The sequence below is a fragment of the Apium graveolens genome, chromosome 7 (genome assembly GCF_009905375.1).
Source record: "Apium graveolens cultivar Ventura chromosome 7, ASM990537v1, whole genome shotgun sequence".
Lineage (NCBI taxonomy): Eukaryota > Viridiplantae > Streptophyta > Magnoliopsida > Apiales > Apiaceae > Apium > Apium graveolens.
In genome coordinates, this window is record NC_133653.1 from 23,660,769 (window position 1) to 23,681,214 (window position 20,446).

The 20,446-nt window shown below is 31.4% G+C and overlaps 1 protein-coding gene and 1 long non-coding RNA gene across 3 annotated transcripts; one reads left to right on the plus strand and one right to left on the minus strand.

Annotated features, from left to right (window-relative positions):
• Positions 1–420: 420 nt before the first annotated feature.
• On the minus strand, positions 421–7,134 carry LOC141672558 (uncharacterized). 2 transcript variants are annotated; one of them, XR_012555595.1, is made up of 9 exons: positions 5,779–7,134; positions 5,541–5,682; positions 5,416–5,464; positions 5,097–5,224; positions 4,053–4,108; positions 3,323–3,425; positions 2,344–2,491; positions 1,814–1,918; positions 421–813 (listed from the first exon to the last, which is right to left on the minus strand). It is a non-coding gene; the product is annotated as an uncharacterized LOC141672558 (long non-coding RNA). The 2 variants fall into 2 exon arrangements; XR_012555594.1 differs by having other exon boundaries at positions 421–1,918.
• Positions 7,135–15,229: 8,095 nt separating this feature from the next.
• On the plus strand, positions 15,230–16,661 carry LOC141675228 (epi-neemfruitin B synthase L1AT-like). Its single transcript, XM_074481937.1, has one exon. The coding sequence runs from the start codon at positions 15,245–15,247 to the stop codon at positions 16,568–16,570; it is 1,326 nt and encodes a 441-aa protein (XP_074338038.1). The 5' UTR covers positions 15,230–15,244; the 3' UTR covers positions 16,571–16,661.
• The last annotated feature ends 3,785 nt before the right edge of the window (positions 16,662–20,446 follow it).

Here is a 20,446-nt window from a genome sequence, read left to right on the forward strand (position 1 = left end):
TCTTTCTCATCGTCATATTGTTAGAAAAATCAACTAACTAAGCCAATCATGTATTAGCACTAAATATAGGAGTTTTCTTAATCTGTTAACATATCTATAGAACTTTTACACATCCTGCAAAATTTACATTAACACGGAGTCCTTTTGATGCATTCATCGGGCACACTTTTGTTGTCATTGAGAGGCACCTTCCTCACGCTAGACATACAGATACATACCACTGATCATATCTTTTTATACCTTATGAATAAAAAATATAAACTACTAAATAAATGTATCTTTTTATACCTTATGAATAAAAAATATAAACTACTAAATAAATGTTCAAGAATTGACAGAGAAATACAATTATATTTTTTTCTCACATACTCTACAAACACATATTGCACCTGCTTTAGGGCCACAATAATAATTTGGTAACAAAAAAAAAGGTTGACAGTGTCTACTTTCTTAAAAGGTGAAGCCAAGTGTCCGTTTCAATGTTAAGTTCAGAGCTAACAGAGAAGTTAGACTCATCCATAAGGTTTCGGTAGATTTTTTTACATGGGGTTGGTCAATCTCCGGGCCTTGAAATTTATAATTATAGTACAATACATCCATCACCATAGTTTATAATAAAAATGAATACATCATCTCATGATTCTAATATGTATTTAAGGCAACACTCCCCAAACTTCCATCCATCATCTCTCAATCAAGGGATATTTATTCGGTCTCCAGTTAGCTGTTGCTTCTGATCATGCAGATAGCCCTGCCATCTCATTTATCTATATCAACCTAAAATTAATTAAGGCCAATATCCTGGAGGATAACCTATTGAAATCAGACAAAATTTATTATATACCAGAGATCCATGTGAAGTAATACAATACCAATCTGATTCTTACTAACAACTAAATATATCCACATGAATTGTAAGCTCTTGGGCTTAAAATTTTAAAATATGCTAAAGAAAAGATATGGATATGTTTGAACATAGCACAGTGTACCATGGATTTTTTTTTTGATTTTCTTTGACGTACGCTTAAATGTATATGCATAGAAACATGTAATGATTTGCAGAGAAACAAATGTTTGAATATCTTTGCTACACTGTACTTTGTAGCCACACAATCAAAAACCCTTCTATAAAATCAAAAACTAACATTGATTATCTTGGTAAATATTTAGATATATTTATATATGCATCTTTTTGTACGAGAGGTGGTATACTAGAAAAAAAATGCTCAGGAAGTCAAGAACTAACTCTGATTTTGCAAGACTCTTGATTATTTTGTAAATGCTACTAATAAACATAAAATTGTAATATAACAAATATATATATCCATATAAGGCATAAATTATATTTATAGATGGTATGTACAATCCCATGTAGTCGGTCCCCTTCAACGACTTTTTAAATTTAAAGCTAGACTGTATATTTTTAAGTTCTAAATAAATTTAGCTATAGAATGGGATATGGCATAATAATATCTACATACTATATTTTTATCCTTTTTTATGATAAACTCAAGTCTAGCTCTTAACTACCATAAGTATAAACAAATAAGATTATAACACAAAATCATTGTTTTTAAGTTGGTCTAGCTACAATTGGAAATTTGATTACTTGTACACAAATTAGCTTATTGTGGATAATTGTTAGCTGCAAATATGATTAAACATAGTTCCCTTGTAAGACGAATTTAATAGTGGTTTTAATTTTGTATTGATATACTTTTCAAGTTAAGAGTTAACATATTAATGTGCTAGGTCGAGCATTATTGTAGGGTAGTCCGCCTGGTTAGCCAAGAATGACTAAAAGGGTACTTACCGAAACTCACTTCTTGCACGTGCAAAAATGCTCAGTATCTTGAAAATAACCTCAGTCACTACAATTAACGATCTACCTCTTTTACATAAAGGTTGTTCCATTTTCCTGCCAAAAAGAGTTGTAATGGACATCGAAGTCACATATGGGTAAATATGGAATAAGTTAAAGATGACATATACTTTTATAAATTGCAAAATCAATCATATCAAACGTGATTAAATAATATAGTGATTAACAAATCAGAATTGAATTTATAGGAGGAATATAGTGATTTTTTGATTAAGAAATTTATGACCAAAACTGATTTTATCAAATCGGTCTATCAGGTGATATTACGATGTGGTCAAATAGTTGGAAAGAAACCCTTTTTATTTTAGGATAAGAAAAATACACTTTTTGCCTTCTGTATTTAGTAGTGATATCACAAAATGAAATTTTCTGCAAGCTCACAATTATAACATAAAATGGTGAAAAAAGTTATTTTTCTTTGTATTTTTCAGGTTTGCTTAATCATTGAGTTAGAACAATACCTCATTTCGCATTGAAGGCTTCAGCCTTGTTTTAAATTCTTATGCAAAGGGCCACATGTTCCTTAAGCACAGTTTTGTGTAACTCTATATATGACCTTAAAGCCAGATATCTGGATGAGTGTAGCTCTTGCATCAATTTTGAGTTTTTCTGCTCAACTCAGATAATATAAAGATAAAATGAAAACTATATTAATAAAATAAAATGTAACCAACAAATTTTAGCACTGTATCTTCAAAATATTACCGGCATTTTTCGCCACAAATTGAATAACATCTCACTCATCAATAGGAACATCTAAAGTATTCCCCGCGCTGGTAGATCATCTATTAGTTGCGTTTCAAGTTTTCATGTGGACTTAAAACTATATGCAGATCACTTTTAGGTTGCAATCTAGAAATTTCAACTATTAGAAGATACAAAATCATATAGAAACCATCTTATTGCTTAACTATCTTCACTATATAGAAACCAAATTACTTACAAATAGGATATGTTAAAATCATCTTACTGCTTAATTATATTATCTAAAACACATTAGATCCAACAGCTAAATAGACAAAATATTTTTTCCCATTTTATTAAGAATTAAAATTAGTTGCCAGATTTTTTGCTTGTACTATTTAAATCTCCTTTTGAACCCTTGTATCAGATGGCATAGTTATGTTAATGATACTGAATTCTGATATAGTCGTCTCATTTATATTATCTCTGAAAAATTTTAGCTAAAAATTATTGATGCATCCATATTTTATTTAGTCATATTTTTACAATACACTTGTTGAAAATGGGCAAAAGCTAATGATGTTTCACGCCTTATCAACATGTGCAAGCTAAAAGTTGGGATCATAGAAAGTTCAAACATGTGTTGGACTTTATTAATTAAAGTTACTGGACTTTATAAGAAGTAGTGCATCAAATTTTCCGTAACTTCACTTATAATATAAATATTGTATTATTATCAACACACTGAAGGAATACCTAGTTCCTCTGTTCAAGGCACTGCTTTGCATAAAGCCCAGTAACTTCATCTGTCCCTTGGAGAAACTTCATTGATATATCTTCATACAAAGATCTTCTTAACCTGATCATACAAACATATTACCAAAATTTAAGAAAAGATTAATATAAAGATAATGACATCTACATAATCCAGCTGCAAGAGACTTTCTTAAGCATATTTTATTTCACTCCCCAACTCAGGAGATCTGCAGATATTGTCATTTTTATCTTATAAATATATAATTATTTTATGCACATTTAATATATCTTATTTAAAAAAATCTATCATTTGTGAAATAATATGATCCGGATAGTGGACATTAAAGTAAAATAATTACATGATATACTTTTGCAGCAAATATGCTTAAGTTAATCTAGCGCCCCAGCCATCTATAAAAAAAGAGAATATAATGAATGTATAAGTTATATGCATCAGATGAGTAATTAAGTAGTTACATGTGGCGTAAAACTTATATATATATATATATATATATATATATATACACACACATTATATTTCAGCAGTGAGCCCATGTATAGCGTCAGCGAATATGATCTTACTCAATTTTGAAAGTAGATCAGAGCTTGTGTAGCGGCAACGAATATGATCGTATCCAATTTTAAAATTAGATTTGAAAACACGAAAGCAATCTATTTAAAATTGTGTTCATAATGATAAGAAACTAATACCACGTAGGTCAAACATTACCTTTCAGGAGCAATAGAAAAAAGATCTTCAACTTCACTTGTTCCAAGGGACCCATCCTGAGAAAAATTCAGACAACCCTTGATTAACTAATGAAAACTTTAGTTTGCCTAAAGGACACAGTTTGCAAGTGATAACTAATAAACCCCGTCAGGTCTGCCTTTTCTTCTTTGCATGTCAAAAAATCTAAACTGGACTGTTTGATTGATAATTTTTTACTCAAATAGACTTGCAGATTAAATTTCAACAAGTAATATGGCGAGAGGATTTATCACTTATTCTAGTTTGCAGTTTGACTTGATAAATCAGTACTACCTCCTACTTGTGAGTACATTTTGTCATATTTTTGTAGTAACTTTGAAGTTACACACAATTAATTGCACTATCTAAACAGATATTAACTTGTTCAAGTAAAATTTATTTTACTTTAAGTAACTAAGTAATTGAAAGCAACATTTTTTAAGGTAACTAATAACCCCACGAGGCCACGAGGCAAGATCATCTGAAAAATTCTAGATTCATTCACAAGAAACTGTGGTTGCTGGTCTGAGAAAACTAAATGCCGCTGATGCAATACATATTCACACATATTATAGTATCAACTGACTGTATCATACTTAAAGAAATCAAATCAAGAATTCAAGATACGTAGAGTATTACCAGCAACCTTATTGCGAGGAAACTATGTTACTCAAACTTGGGGAAAAGGTAATGTTGGGAAGTTTTAAAAGTTGGAAACATGTCATCTGTCCAATTCTCCACTCAAATTCACACTCAAGTTTAACACGATTAAATCAAGATCCATAGAAATATACCAAGACAATAGCATCCATAAGAATCATGAATGCTTTCACTTTATGGATAAAATTTAACACTCAACATTAGAAAAATAGAGTTCATAATGGATTGATGGTCAGTACTAATATATAGTTCTAAATTATCAATAATTATCATAAGATCCAGCAGGTTACTGAGGTTCACACTTCACAGAGATAAGCAGTGCATAAATTGAAAGTGCTGACAGTTAGCAGAGAAACAAGAACTTACACCATCGATGTCCAATGTTGAAAAGTTCTCTTTCAGAAAGTCAACAGCTTCATTTGTAAGTTCTACGGTCTACGGAAACCTAGAGCTCCGAATAGATTCTACTTGAAACCTAGAGCTCTGAATTTTGTCTGGGAAACAAGAACAGCACAAAGTTTACACAAGTAAAATTACATCTCTGTATTATAAAAATGTGAATTCTATAACAAAACACGGGTAGCAGAGATATGAACGCAGTAATACTAGATAAAAACTAACATTTGCATATTAACAAAACAAGGGTAGCAGAGATATGAACGCAGTAATACTAGATAAAAACAACCTCATATAGCTCGAGCCACTGCATGGAACGCAGCTGCTTCTTGTTTGCTCTGAAAACGTTGTAAATTGGTTAATAAATGACCAAATGGAGTACGCATATAATGTACAACTGAGACTGTCTCATACTTATAACATATCCCAATCAGGGACAACTACTTCACCAAATAATATGTTGTTATAAGCTACTGCTGCAATGTGAAGTGTCTGTGTAGTTGGGTTCTTGGGGTAGTAATCATCAAATACTCGAGTAATGGCACTTCTTTTTGAACTGCAACAGAGGCAACAAATAATTCATAACAAAGTGAATCCACTACTCTCTTGTCAATGAAAATCATATCAACAAAATAGTTCAAATACAACATACTGGTACATGGAATCCGTGCTTTGATCCATGCAGCAAATTATGCTATTATCTTGAAAGTTTTTGGCAATGGACTTTTCTAAGGCTTGTTGAAAATGCCTAGTGAGTTCTACCCGGCCTCCTAAACCAGTAGCTACAGTTTCCAGTATGTTCTATACATCAACTTTTACCCCATCCACGTTCTGTGATACAAGATAACTATGCAGATCATCATAAAATTCAACTATTTTTGATGGATCAATCACTCCAACACCATAGCTTTCCATTGAATCCATAGACCCATCCCTCTTTTACCGACTTATGTGTAATCTGCACTATGACCCTGTATTATTGAAGATAATGCAGTTCCTACCCTCCTCAGTCAATGCTGTTAGTGTTATCTACAGAACTCATAGTATTAGGGAGATTAGACGAATCTGAAGCAGATAGGAAAAGCCACAAAAACAAAATCAATCAGGTTATTTACAATTATTAACCTAAGAACATATGGAAGACATTCTGGAGCAAATGCACTTTTCAATTGAACAAACACTAAATTGCTACACAAATTCATCAGCAAGCATATCAACTAAGCAAAACATTCTTACTATCTGTTACCAGTGATTACACAATCTGATAAACGAAAGCATAAACATTAACATCAACCCCACCTCAATTATTCACACAATCACCTCAAAAAACACACACACACGAAAACACACACACAAAAAACAAGAAAAGAGGAACAACCTTGGTGCCAATCTCAGAATTAAAATCATACTGCTGAATAGCAAGATGAAAATCTTGAACATTAAAAGAAACACCTTCCAAGGGTTTAGTTCTACACCTCTCATAAGCATCTTCAAACTTTTCTTTAAGCTTTGCTCTCTCTTTTGTTTGTGGTGTTGGAACACTCACAGCTGGGGCTATTACTATTATTAAACGAACACAAACAGCACAAGTAATGATATAAAATGTAAATATAAGATAATAGAATCCGAATCCTGGAAGTGCAGGCATAGCGCAAGAGGAAACATGCTTAGGAGACTTCTCGACCTCAACGAGACATACAGAGGGGGGCTATACCTTAAAATTGAAACAAATCAAAGCTAACCCATTGATTCTGAGCCAAAACCAAACTTGAACCCTAAAGTCTTGAGGAACACTCTTCAATTGAAACCCCGAATAGAAACCCATATTAGTGAAAGCCTAACCCCAAAAATTTGAACCTATTATTTAGAGAGTGGAAATTGAAACCTTATTTAGCCCCAAACAAAATCCTAAGTAACCCCAAATAAAATCCCCAAATTTTGAAGCCCAAAATCTTCTGATGAAAATCCTAATTTTGAGACAAGACAGAGAGAGGCGGTTCCTTGAGTGTGCGAGGTTGTGTGTTTAAGTGTGAGTATTCAAGTCCCTTTCTGGTTTTTGTCTAAAATTTCAAAGCATTACCGCTTCCCAATTTTCAACCCCCGCCTCAACATTTTTTTTATTTTAATTAATTTTTTTCTGTTCTTAAATAATGTTTTTAACATTTAATTATAAATAATAAATAAATTCAACTATATATATTGTAAATCAATTCACTAATGACTTGATAAGTTTTTAGACTTTTAATTACAATAATATTATTATTTTTGGAAAATAAATAAAATATGTATTTTAAATATAACTACACTAATTAATATTGTTTTTAATATTTTTTTATGAAAAATGAAGAAATTCAAAAATATAAAAATATTTTAAATAAATCCACTAGTAACTTGTTAAGTTTTATAAAGCGTTAAATTTATCATTAGAATATTTTAAATCACTGCACTAATATTATTAACTTCTAAAAATAAATAAAGTATATATTTCAATTATTATTTCATTTCTATGTAAAAAATTACTAATTAGTTAAATTCAAAAAAATCATCTTTAATAATATATGTCATTTTGGTAACACATTTTGACTCTACCGCAATATCAAAAAAGAGGGGTTGCGGTAGATATTGGTTTTGAAGGCTATTATTACACTTTTCTTTGCAACCCCACCGTGAAGTGTTGCAGAATCCAATCTATGGCATAGTGATCGCACAATAGTCGATATATTTATGTCTTTTTTCAATATTATAGAGTCTTTGAGAGAACACCAAAACCTATAAAGAAAAATATCAAACAACATAAAAAATTTAGAACAAAGAAGAAATAAGTCTTAAAAATGACACGATAGTTTAAAGACTTAAAAATTTAGTGAAAACTCGCAAAAAAACTGAAATAGTTGCACATGTGCGAGAGATTCGACAACTGGGATTCACCTGGAATAATCGAAAACTGATATTTGAAGACGTAAATCGTTGTCCATGAGATTTTCAAAAAAGGAATAAGTCACCACATACAAATCACTAAAATAAAGAATATGTTAGCCAATTAAAATACCATAAAGAAGAGATTGTCTCCATACTATGTATATAAATACCATAAACCAACAAATTTTAGTTGTTAATTAATTTTTTTTATTTTTTAATTCATGAGACTTTCACTTTATAGGAAAATCTTTTAAAAGCCCTACCAAACCTACTATTTGAGAGAGTTCTACACCATTTGTGCTTTCTATAATAAAATTAACAATAAAAAATATAATTTAAACATACTTTAGTTACTACTATTAAAGACATGGAACATAAATTTATAACAAAGTTAAATATACCTTAGTTTTCCAAGAAAACATCGAGTGTTATGATCCAACAATGACTGTACACCATCACTAAATTGTGCAGGTAGGTTGAGAAGGTGCATTAAGTCCACATTTATTACTTGATCCTGCTTTAATTGACAATCTCTCAGTTGACAGAAAAAAAAAGAGGCCTCGTAAGTTTGCACAGTAATAGTTAGAGTATTCTTTGATTAGCAACACTTTAACGCTCTATGTGGCCCTTTCGATGAAGATTTAGCATGCACATTATCTTTTACTTTTTCATGTTTTCCACTTTCAATAATACACTCGCCAACCTTAAGACCTCTACTTTCATGAACTGATGATTGTTTTGTATCACTTGTTGGCATAGATGCTACTAAATACATATAAAACAAATATTGGGTGTTAACACATGCATACAATCAACAACTAAAGTTCTAGATAAAGGATGAAAACAGAATATGCTAAGAACGGGTTTAAAAATTCCCAGATCAGAAGCATTCCTGACAACACAAAGCCTGTAGTTGGCCCAGTGCTCGACTTTGCATCTATCCCAGAACAGTATGAGAGACACATGCCAGAAAAAATATAGATATCAAAGAGATCAACAAATTTCAACTAAATTGTATTTTTTATATCAAAATTATAATTATATCGTATGGATCAACAAATTTCGTTTGCAACTTTTATCGAACACGTGGTACCTTCATAATCAAAGTTGAACAAATCCAAAAATTACTGCATAATAAATTATAAACATGTAAGATAATACAAAATATAATCTAGCTCAAGGCCTATGGAGATATTACCCGGAGAATGTAATTCATTCTGATAAGTCACTTTTATTGACCCATTGAACCTTTGGAAACACGTCATAAACCAAAACCTCTGGATATTATCTAGCATAAACCTATAACACAAATTAGTATCAGATAAGAAAGTAAATTATAACACTAATAAACAGGGAACCAAGAATGTATTTATAATACAAAATAGTATCAGATAAGAAAGTGAATTACAACACTAATAAACAAGAACCAAGAATGTGAAAGTAACCTGATGGTCTGTACTTATGCATAAACAACAAAGTGAGATTAAAATTAAACCGAAATTCAAATGTAGAAAAATGAAGAGATTAAGGTGTAAAACCTTAGCTAACCTTGTCCTGCGAGCAGCCTCTTCCGTTTAAAACCTTAACTAACTTGTCCTGCGAGCAGCATCTTCCGTTTTTCATATTAATTCCTGACAATACAGATTTAGTAAGAAATATTCATATTAAGTAAAAAAATACAACTAAAAAGAATCATTACTGGTATATAGTAATAAAATAACTCATTCGAACTGCCACATAAATATTGTAATAAAATAAAACTCACTAAACAAACATGATGAAAATAAATTAAATGAACACAAATATTGTCATAATGTTTCTGAAAACTTGTTAAAGCATTTTATCAAATAACTGATATCCACATAAAAGTAATAGGATGATGGACCCAAAGAAAGGAGCTCACGACTAATGTGACCTGTGATAACAAATATATGTAATCACTACCTAAAGATCCATAAACACATCATAATCACCTACAATATTCATATAATCAAACACAAATACTCGATTAAAGCATGAAATATTTTCAAATCAAAATTATAATAAAGAACATCAGTCATACCAGGTTTAGTTGAAGGTGGATTGAATTGTAGAGGCATTGGGTTTTGTATACACGTGATTCGTTAATGTGAGAAACTGAATAAACATATGAGAAATAGTTTGGTGAAGTTGTATACCTTGATTTGATTAGGAGCTTTCGTCTTTCGCCATGTATACTAAAACAGCCGCCATATCAAACACTTAAAGTGTATAAAATTGAAATTGTAAATTGTATAAAGTATGTAAAAAAACCTACCCATTTTGTTCAGTAGATTCAAAAATGAAGAATATATCACCAGCAACAAAAATACCCATTGTCTATCTTCTTGAAACATCAAAAAATTAAATCGATTAAATCAAGATTGAAATAAATCCGAGCAACATACTAATTAAATCAGTAATGCTAACGATTTAGGAAAATACATGGCTTTCATACATATACATATAATAATGAGAAGAAGATTAGAATGAAATTATGAATTTAATTTGGAAACAAATGTCAGATATTCAATAGCAAATCAATTCAAAATTATTCAAGATTAATTCTTATTTTTGAATTTGATTTTGATTGATATGGCCTGTAACAAAGAAAGATGGAGAAGATAATGATTATCAAGGAAAGTAGTAATAATTTTTGAATTTGAATTACTGAAGACATGATTTGTGGATCTTGTAATTGATTGGGGTATAAAAACAAATCTATTTTAATAATATGTTTGATATTTTTAATATTGAAAAGTGATTTTTTAATAATTATAAATATCATTTAAGATATGGATAGTCCATGGATCTTTGCATATTTGTATAGGAATTAGTTGATTTATGAAAATGGGTCGACCCACTAGTCAAATTTCAAAAATATGGGTCAAACTATTTTCAAAAATGTCATTCTTAGTACAAATTTTTGGATCTTTTCACTAGTGCTCATAAAGATATAATAGATTTCATGTAAACGTACTAGCCAGTTGATTATATGTATTAATTTGTAGCATCTTATATAAATACATACGAACTACCTAAACATTCAATTACATGTCACATACAAGAACATGAACTGTCAGGTATATAAATTATCGTACATATTCATAGTTAATTGATTTATTTTGTTAATAAGTATATAACAAAATAAAATAATTACCTGTTACCCAAAAAAATCCTTGAAAATAATTCATGCCTTGCACGCACTATTATACTAGTTACTAGTTATACATGAACATATTATGGCGTAATATTTAGTGAGTAATTGTGTGTATATTTATGCACAAGTAATATCACCAATTTGTTTAATTCATTTATTTTTTGTTATTAAATTTATTAAATTTTTCATATTTAAAGGATTTATATTAAATACATGTTAAATGTTAAACATATAAATATTTCACTAAACTTTTATTCATGCATTCAAATGGTGTGTGTATACATATCATTATTTAAATAAAAATTAAGTAAAAAATCAAAAAAGGCTCAGCACTCGAATTTATCTGTATGGTGTGTGAGGTTTTGAAAATTTCTATTTGATATTTTCTATTTATCTTTTTAAAATAGGAAATAAGTGAAATTTATGTAAAAAATTTGGGACGATTATATGGTGCGTGAGGTTTTGAAAATTTATGTTTGATATTTTTCTATTTATCTTTTTAAAATAGGAAATAAGTGAAATTTATGCAAAAAAATTGGGACGAGTATGTAAGCTGAATTGTTCGTGATTAAGAGTTCTCAACCAATATTCATGAGTTGTTCGCTTAAACATATATAGTTATTGAGTCGTTCCTGGACATGTTGTTAAATAAATCTATTATATATATAATAGCGCAAATAGGGGGTTGATTAAGATAATTTATTCAATTAAAATTATTGAATTACCCCTCGTAAATATGTATAAATAAATATCAAATTTAATACCATATATTAATTACATCTAACTCATTAAGTATTATTAATTTTATATTTATTATTACTTCATTATTGACTCTTAATAGCTTATATTGTTAATGAGATCACAACACATAGTTATCTCATATATTAAGTATAGTGTAACTCATTGTCACACATTTAACATTTAAATATATTACACACACATATAAATATATTAAAAAGAATAAAAACTTGTTCATATTTAGAGTACGGTCGTTATTGAAGACTAAAAACATATCTTTTAAAATAGCGTTTAAACAATATTTGTATTTTATAATTTGATACATTGACAGATCATTTGATTCGAAACAAACAGATTTGTGTTTTGAAAATTTTAATTAAGTAAGATAATGATAATCGTGAGTAATGCAAACCCAACCTAAGAAATTAAGGCAACCAACACAAATAAACATATTTTTTTATTAATCGACTAACATAATCTTAGCCGCTATTATGAATACTGCAAATCGAACATAAGAAGGGAAGATAACTAATACGTAATTTAGAACATACTCGTGCATTGCACGGGTCATAGAGTTAGTTTTTTCTTAATGTGTTAATATATGTATAAAAAATTTTACTCGATAAAGATCGAACTCGAGTTCGTTATCAATTTCGACATATTTTTAACGAGTTGAAATGTTGAAATTCGGTTCAGCTCATTTACAGCTCAATTTATATAAAAGTTTGTATTCTTACGAATTTAATTTTTCTTCGCTTGCATTGTTGTTGATCAATGTTGGAAAAAAGTTTAACAGAATTTTAGGACTTGATGCAAAAATAGATATCCTTTGCTTGACTCTGAATTAAAACTGATAATATTTTTTGAAAGAATCTAAAACTGCCTAAATTTTTTGAACTGCAAAGATCTCAGAACTCTCTTAATTTTTTAAGCTTGTTTCACTATATAAAGTTAATAACGTCTAATTAGGTGCGCATAAGGACAAATTATAAGTCGGTCGTATGCTAATTTACTTGATTATAAATCTTAAAAAAATAGATTTTTATGATAGTTTATACAATTTTTTTTGAAGAGTGGGGCTTTCTGGGGTGGACCCAATTGCCTGGGGCTTTATAAAAATTGACTCTTAAATTTTCTTCATCAATATAAAAAATAAAATTATACATAAATTTTAATTATAACATTATTTTTAGATTTTTTATATATAAATTTACATGTTGAAAAATTAAAGTAGATGTTTAAATAATTTATCGAGTGGAGCTAAATTTTCAATTTTTTATAAAAGAATACTAATAGGCCATTTTTAATCTTGAGTGATATATATATATATATATTTAATATAAAAATAATTATTTTTCTTAAGGAAGTTTAAACACTATCAACACTATCAGTATCTATTTGTGTATTTTATTTAATGATATTCTAGATTATCAGAAAAATTGAGAGGGGCTAAAAGAATAAGATTAACGGGCTAAATCATCATATAATATCATATTACATATAAAATTTTGTTATTATAAAAATTCATCTGAGCTGCAGCCAACCCTCAATCCGCCAGGCTTTAATATTTTGACGCCAGACCTTAAAATTCTAAGAATCACCTTGATTAAAATAGTTTAATATATTACCTGACAAGAAAAATAGGTTAATATTTTAGTTTACTATCGAGTTTAGGCTTTCGGAGTCAAATTTGTTTCTCAATTAATACCGCGTTCTTCTCATGGTATTTATTTATTTTATAACAGCTGCAGATGTTGCTTGGATAAGCTTGTTTACCACTTTTTAAAGAGCTCATAGGCTTTCTAAAAAGATGTCAAGCACATTTTCGGGGATTTGCTTATTTAAATATTTCATTCGTTATATGCTGGTCATAGTTAATTCTTCTTTTATATTAATTTCCAAGAAGTGATTGATGAGTTTGTGCCGTGATCTTATGTCCAAAAAAAACCTACGGTTAAACCTCTATAAATATATACAAAAGAAATCTTTTTCAGTTAACGAGATCATTTATTTATTAAGATTAAAAATATACTGTTTTTATAATTTTGGAATCAAAAAAATTTATCCACTCACAGAGATTATTAGCTGATCTAATAATCTAATTTATACAATATATAGTATAAGAAGACAATAAATGGGTTTCTAAGCAAACACTGAAAAAAGCAATTGCAAGATTAACAGCTAAAGAAAACTCTAAAAATATGTCGATTTATTACAGTTACATTTACACATGTAAACATTATTTCTTAGTAAAAATGTAATTGAAAGAATATATTACAATTTTAAGGAGGTTTTGATTTCATTTTCTCTTGTCAAATTTTACTGCAAAAAGACAGCATATTATTGATCGTTATAACTAGACCTGTCAAATCGGATAACCGGTTCGGATTCGGATTGTATCAATTTCGGATCGGATCTACTTTCGGATCATGATATATTTGAATACCATTCGGGTCGGATCGGATGTAATTCGGTTCGGTAAAATCGGATAAAATTAGGATTAAAATCGGATAAAATTCTGTTCGGATTAAATTCAGTTCGGATATTTTCGGATCCTAACTTATTTAATTTTTCAATTTTTGAGATTTACAATATATCTTTTTATTTAATTTAGTATTTTTAATATAATGTAATTTTACAAAAGAATATGATTAAATAAGTATGTTATCATAAACATAAAATTATTTAAAGTATATTTTTTGCTTATTTCGGGTCATATTCGGTTCGGGTAATATATTATTCTGTTTTAATCGGTTCCAAGTTATAATCGGATCTTCTATTTCGGATCATTTTCGGTTAAATTCTCGGTTCGGGTATTTTTTGGCCGGTTTAAATCGGTTTTCGGATAATTATCGGATTGTATGATTCGGATCTCGGATCGGATCTCGATTTCATGAATTTCGGTTCGGTTATTCGGATCCATACCCATTTTACCCGGTCTAGTTATAACCCATTTGTGATGTTTAAATCTTAACTACGTTTGGGAGTATTATAATTCATTGCCCATGTCGTGCTTGAGAAAATATATACGCATATGAATATGATCATTAATTAGCAAGTGTACGAGTATAAGCAATTGTTCACAGGCTATTTGATATATCATATTCGATCCATCCTATTTAACATGCATGTGCTAGCCACGTCGTCTGGCAACCTGGAGTATCTCAATTATTTGCCCAAGTATATTATACTTGGGTTGCTAGCTATAAATATATCACACTCTGACGGTATTGTTATAACATCTTCAGTTCAAGACAACAAAGTGGATTGATACTTGTACAAGATGAAAGTTGAAATCCTATCCAGAGAGCTCATTAAACCATACAGTGCTACTCCACCCAGCCTTCGAAACTACAATATTTCATTGATAGATGAGGTATCCCCAAACGTAAATGTTCCCACCATTTTCTATTACCAGGCAAATAACATTGCTGTTAACACCAAGCACTTGAAGAAGTCTCTATCAAAGGTTTTAACTATTTTTCATCCTTTCGCTGGAAGATACATCAAAGAGAGTCACTCTGTTGATTGTAATGACCAAGGTGCTGAGTTTGTGGAAGCCAAAGTTGATGTTCAGCTCCATGATCTTCTCAGTCAACGGAAGAACTTGAAAGTCGAGGTGCTCAATGATTTAATTCCGTGCCCAATCGGTGCAGTTGATGAATACACCGATCCATTACTTGCAGTACAAGTGAGTTCCTTCAGTTGTGGAGGATTCGCTATTGCAGTGTGTAGTTCACATAGAATTGCTGACTTGTCAACAAAAATATCATTTGTCAACGAATGGGCTCTTGCTGCAGGGCAACAACTACTCTCTGGTGACGATAATAAAGTGCCAAACTCCTGGAACTTCGACTCAGCTCTGCTGTTTCCAGGACAAAACTTGCCTTGTCTACCTTCTGGACTATCACGGGATAAAGAAATTATTCAAGTTCATAAGGTAGTCACAAAGATATTTTACTTGAGCGAAAGTAAAATTTTAAGCATTCGAGAAAGAGCCAAAGTAGACAATTCAAGCAAGAAATCACCTACAAGGGTACAGTCGGTATTCGGGATATTAGGGAAGGCTATGATTGATGTACATGTGGCCAACCCAGAAAACCCCAAGGGCTATGCAGTTGTTCAAGCAGTGAATATAAGAGACAGAACAAGTCCACCTCTTAAAAATCAATTCGGAAATCTCTACCTAGCAGCATGTGTTCAATCAGTGGCAGGTCCTGAAGGAGTGGGGCTTCCATGTTTTGTCGATTGCCTTTCCAGCTCTGTCAAGAGAGCTGTCGATAACTGTAGTGTGCTGCTATCATTACAGAAGGAAGGACAAACGTTGCTAAGTCAGGAATTGGGGGAGCTGCTTAAAAGTCTTGCAAGACCTGAAATATGTTTTGCGGGGACGTTTAGCAGCTGGTGTAAGTTTCCACTTTATGAAGCTGATTTTGGGTGGGGAAAACCGTTGTGGGTTAGTGGTGCCAACATCCCCATGAAAAATACAGTAGTCTTGGTTGATGAGAAATCCGGGGGAGGGATTGAAGCATGGGTGACTTTGGATGAGAGTGACATGCAAAAATTCATCACGCATAGGGAGATCATAGATATCATGGACTGTCAGTAAATGGGAGTCAGTACAAGAGATTATACGGCAGAATAAATATACGACAACTGGGATTACATATGCCCAATGCATATTATAGTTAAGTTGATTATCCTTCCACTATTATTATATATGTTAGGTGAAGAAAAGATTAACGATATGATCTCTTGTTCCCTATTATTGCAAAATATAATGTTTCTCAATTAGCTCTTATAATCAAGTAGCTATGCATATTTATTACATGTGCCAAATGCATATATTATTGTTGATCAGCCTTTCGCTATATTTATTTATGTTCATTCTTATGGATCTAGGATTTTTGACAACCGAATAAAATAAGTACATGATGAGAATAAACAACAGCTTAGCCTCAGGAACTTAAAAATACAAGATGTATGATGAGAATATATCAGTGACATCATCAAGTCAGCCAATGACAAAAGATCAAGTGAGCAACAGTCCACAAAAACTTCTAGAAGAAAAAAGTTGTTAGAGTTTATTAATCAAGCTCAGCTATTCTTGTATATATTCAGATTAGAGAATATCATTTCGGTATATATTCAGATTAGAGAATATCATTTCGCAGTTGATAAAAGCACAATGTAAAAACAGTTCTAAACAATTTTGTTGAATCACATTATTGATCTTTATCTTCTACATCTTGATAATGACATTTTCAGATCTTTCATGGTATCAGAGCTTTTAGATCTATATATATACATACAATTCCACTGCATAAACACATTCATTTCTTTGTTAAACATATAGATTTAACCTTAGTTCTGTTATCGATTCGAGTTGATTTGCATTCAATAACATCAAGTTTTGTATCGAATCATTCATATATCTTCAAGAATCAATAACGAAACTATCAGATTTGCTGATTAACGTGTATCAATGGCATCTTCTTCTCCAATATCGTATCTCAATGTTACAACTGGTACGGTTATCGATTCTAATCACCCATACTTTCTTCATCCGTCAGATCATCCAGGTATGATCATAATCACCATTACTTTGACGGAACAGAACTATAATCAATGGCATAGAGATTATCTTTTTCTAATAGCAGTTCTTTAAGTGCAAATTTATTTGATCTTATTCATGTTGATGTGTAGGGTCCCTATAAGCATAAAACTCATGGTAATTGCTCTTATTTTCTCACAATTGTGGAGGATAAATCTCGAGCTACTTGGACATTTCTCTTTGCTGATAAGACTCAAGTAGCTAAACTGTTGTTACAGTATTTTGCATATGTGCATAGACAATTTTCTTGTTCGGTCAATACACTCAGAACTGATAATGGTTCTGAGTTTCTACATTCTGATTTCCAGCATCAGCTTAATCAGCTAGGCATTATTCATCAGAATAGTTGCACTTACTCTCTACAACAAAATGGGGTTGTGGAGAGAAAACATAAAACTCTTCTTAACACTGCCAGAGCACTTAGATTACAGGCTTCACTTCTTATCACATTCTGGGGTGATTGTATCCTCACTGTCACCTACTTACTAGATAGAACTCTTGTTCAGTGCCTTCAAGGTTTAACTCTGTATCATATTATGTTTTCTAAACCTCCTACTTATGATCATTTAAGGGTTTTTGGTTCCCTGTGCTATGTTACAAATACATTGCCTCATAAAGATAAGTTTGATGACAGAGCTTTCAAATGCATATGGTTAGGATATCCTTTTGCTCAAAAAGCTTACAAGGTTCTAAATCTTACCACAAAGAATGTGTTTGTTAGCAGGGATGTTATTTTCTGTGAAAAAAAATTTCCATTTAAATCTATAACTCCATCAGTTACCTCAGCTCCTTTGTTTTCATCTCATGATATTACTTTACTGGATCCTTTATGTGAACTGGACTTGTCTAATCCTACTACATCTGCTACTGTTGATCCAATTGAGAATACTTCTATACCTGTATCACCTCAATATGTTCCTCCTGCTGAGTCTGTTTTCCCTGCATCAAATGAACCTCCACCAGTTTCCAGACAGAGTAACAGGACAAAGGTTATTCCAATAAAATTTCAAGATTTTATTGGACTACCATTAAAGTACAAGTCTTCTGTGAATACCACTATGGTTCAACCATCTACATCAGTGTTTACTCCTGCATATCAATGCTTCATTGCTAATGTTTATCATGTTCCTGAACCAACTTTATATAAACAACCTTGTCAACATTCGGTTTGGCGTGAGGCCATGGCTCTTGAATTGGCAGCACTAGAGGCAAATAAAACTTGGAAAATAGTCCATCTTCATCCTGGCAATAAGGTTGTTAGTTGTAAGTGGTTATATAAAGTAAAGTTTAATCAAGATAGGTCTGTGAAACGTTATAAGGCTAGGTTGGTTGCTCGTGGCTTTACTCAAACAGAGGGAGTGGACTATTTTGAGATATTACCATGCTACATTATCACTTCACTGTGGCGTACATGTTGATAAGTGTTGTGCCTGCAGGTACCTTATCATCTACTTACATCAACTTCAACTACAACTACTTGTTAAATGTATTTATATCTTTAAAGAGAAAGAAATGAACACACAGTTTTGCACATTGCAGAGAGGGGGGGGAAGAGAGAGAGAGAGAGAGAGAGAGAGAGAGAGAGAGAGAGAGAGAGATAGAGCGAGAGAGCAAGAGAGAGGGGGAGAGAGAGGGGGGGAGGAAGGGGGGGAGGAAGGGAGCGAGAGAGGGAGAGAGAGAGGGAGAGAGGGAGAGAGAGAGAGAGAGAGAGAGAGAGAGAGTTTTTAAAAGCAAAATTTAAGTAACCAAGTAACTTGACAGCTTAGCTATCTATTTGTATAAGAAAAATGCTTGGTGTAGAAATTGTGTACAAAATTTTGTATCGAATGACATGTGGTCGGTTTTAATTTGAATGGACCCCTATATTCACATCAACAATCCCAATTAAAACATTGCACATCAATTGTCATGTCATTCTGTACAATTTTTGTACAAAATTTTGTATACCTAGCACTACTCTTTGTATAAACAGAAAATTTAAGTAACGAAGAGCTAACTCTTGTCGAGAGCCCGATCAAAGTTGTCAAAATTTTGGCATCGTTTAACATCAGCTCAAAATGAAAAAAAATATATCTAACTAATTAAAAACATAATCCATTATATCTAGTTTTAATCTTACATGTACGAATATATTGACTATTTTGAATGTCACGCAATCAAAATTGACAACTTAGATGCAAACTCATATTGGATATGTTCTAACAAACTTTACAACTCAGCTATCTATTTGTATCTCGGAGCTATGTGACATGCCACTCTTGGATACTTTTCTATTGGAGTCATAACGCGCCAAAGGGTGCGGAGAGAAGTTGTCAACTTTACGCCTTATTTGCACCTCCTTTCAATGAAAAAAATCCCAAATAGTTTAACTAAAAATATATTTTATTAATGCTCTTGGACCATTTAGGTAGCCCACGTGGAGTGCCAACTATTGAACTTCGAATAAATATGATACAAATGGATGATAAATAAGAAATTATTATTTATAATGTGTTGGACATGCTTGGCACCCTATGAATGCTTTTATTGGAGATGCTCTTACGTGTTCTCTGATCAAGTGGTATTCCTCTGTTGTGGCAACTTGTAACCAACTCTTGGAGCTTGACTACCCTGCTTCTCATGTGTATTATTAGAATCATTTTTAGAGATACTATATATTAGCTATAGGCCCAATAAGGCCTAATGATCGAAGGCCCATCGAGCGTCTAAGCCATTGGGTCGAAAGCCCATGTTGCTCATGGACTGAAGGCCCAACTAGCCTTTAACGAGTTGTTCATCAATGCAGAATCAAAACGGCTGCCCCATATTACTCCTCCAACGTTCGTCCAGGTTCTTCTCATAACGGACGAACATTAATTACAAGTTTGAGTA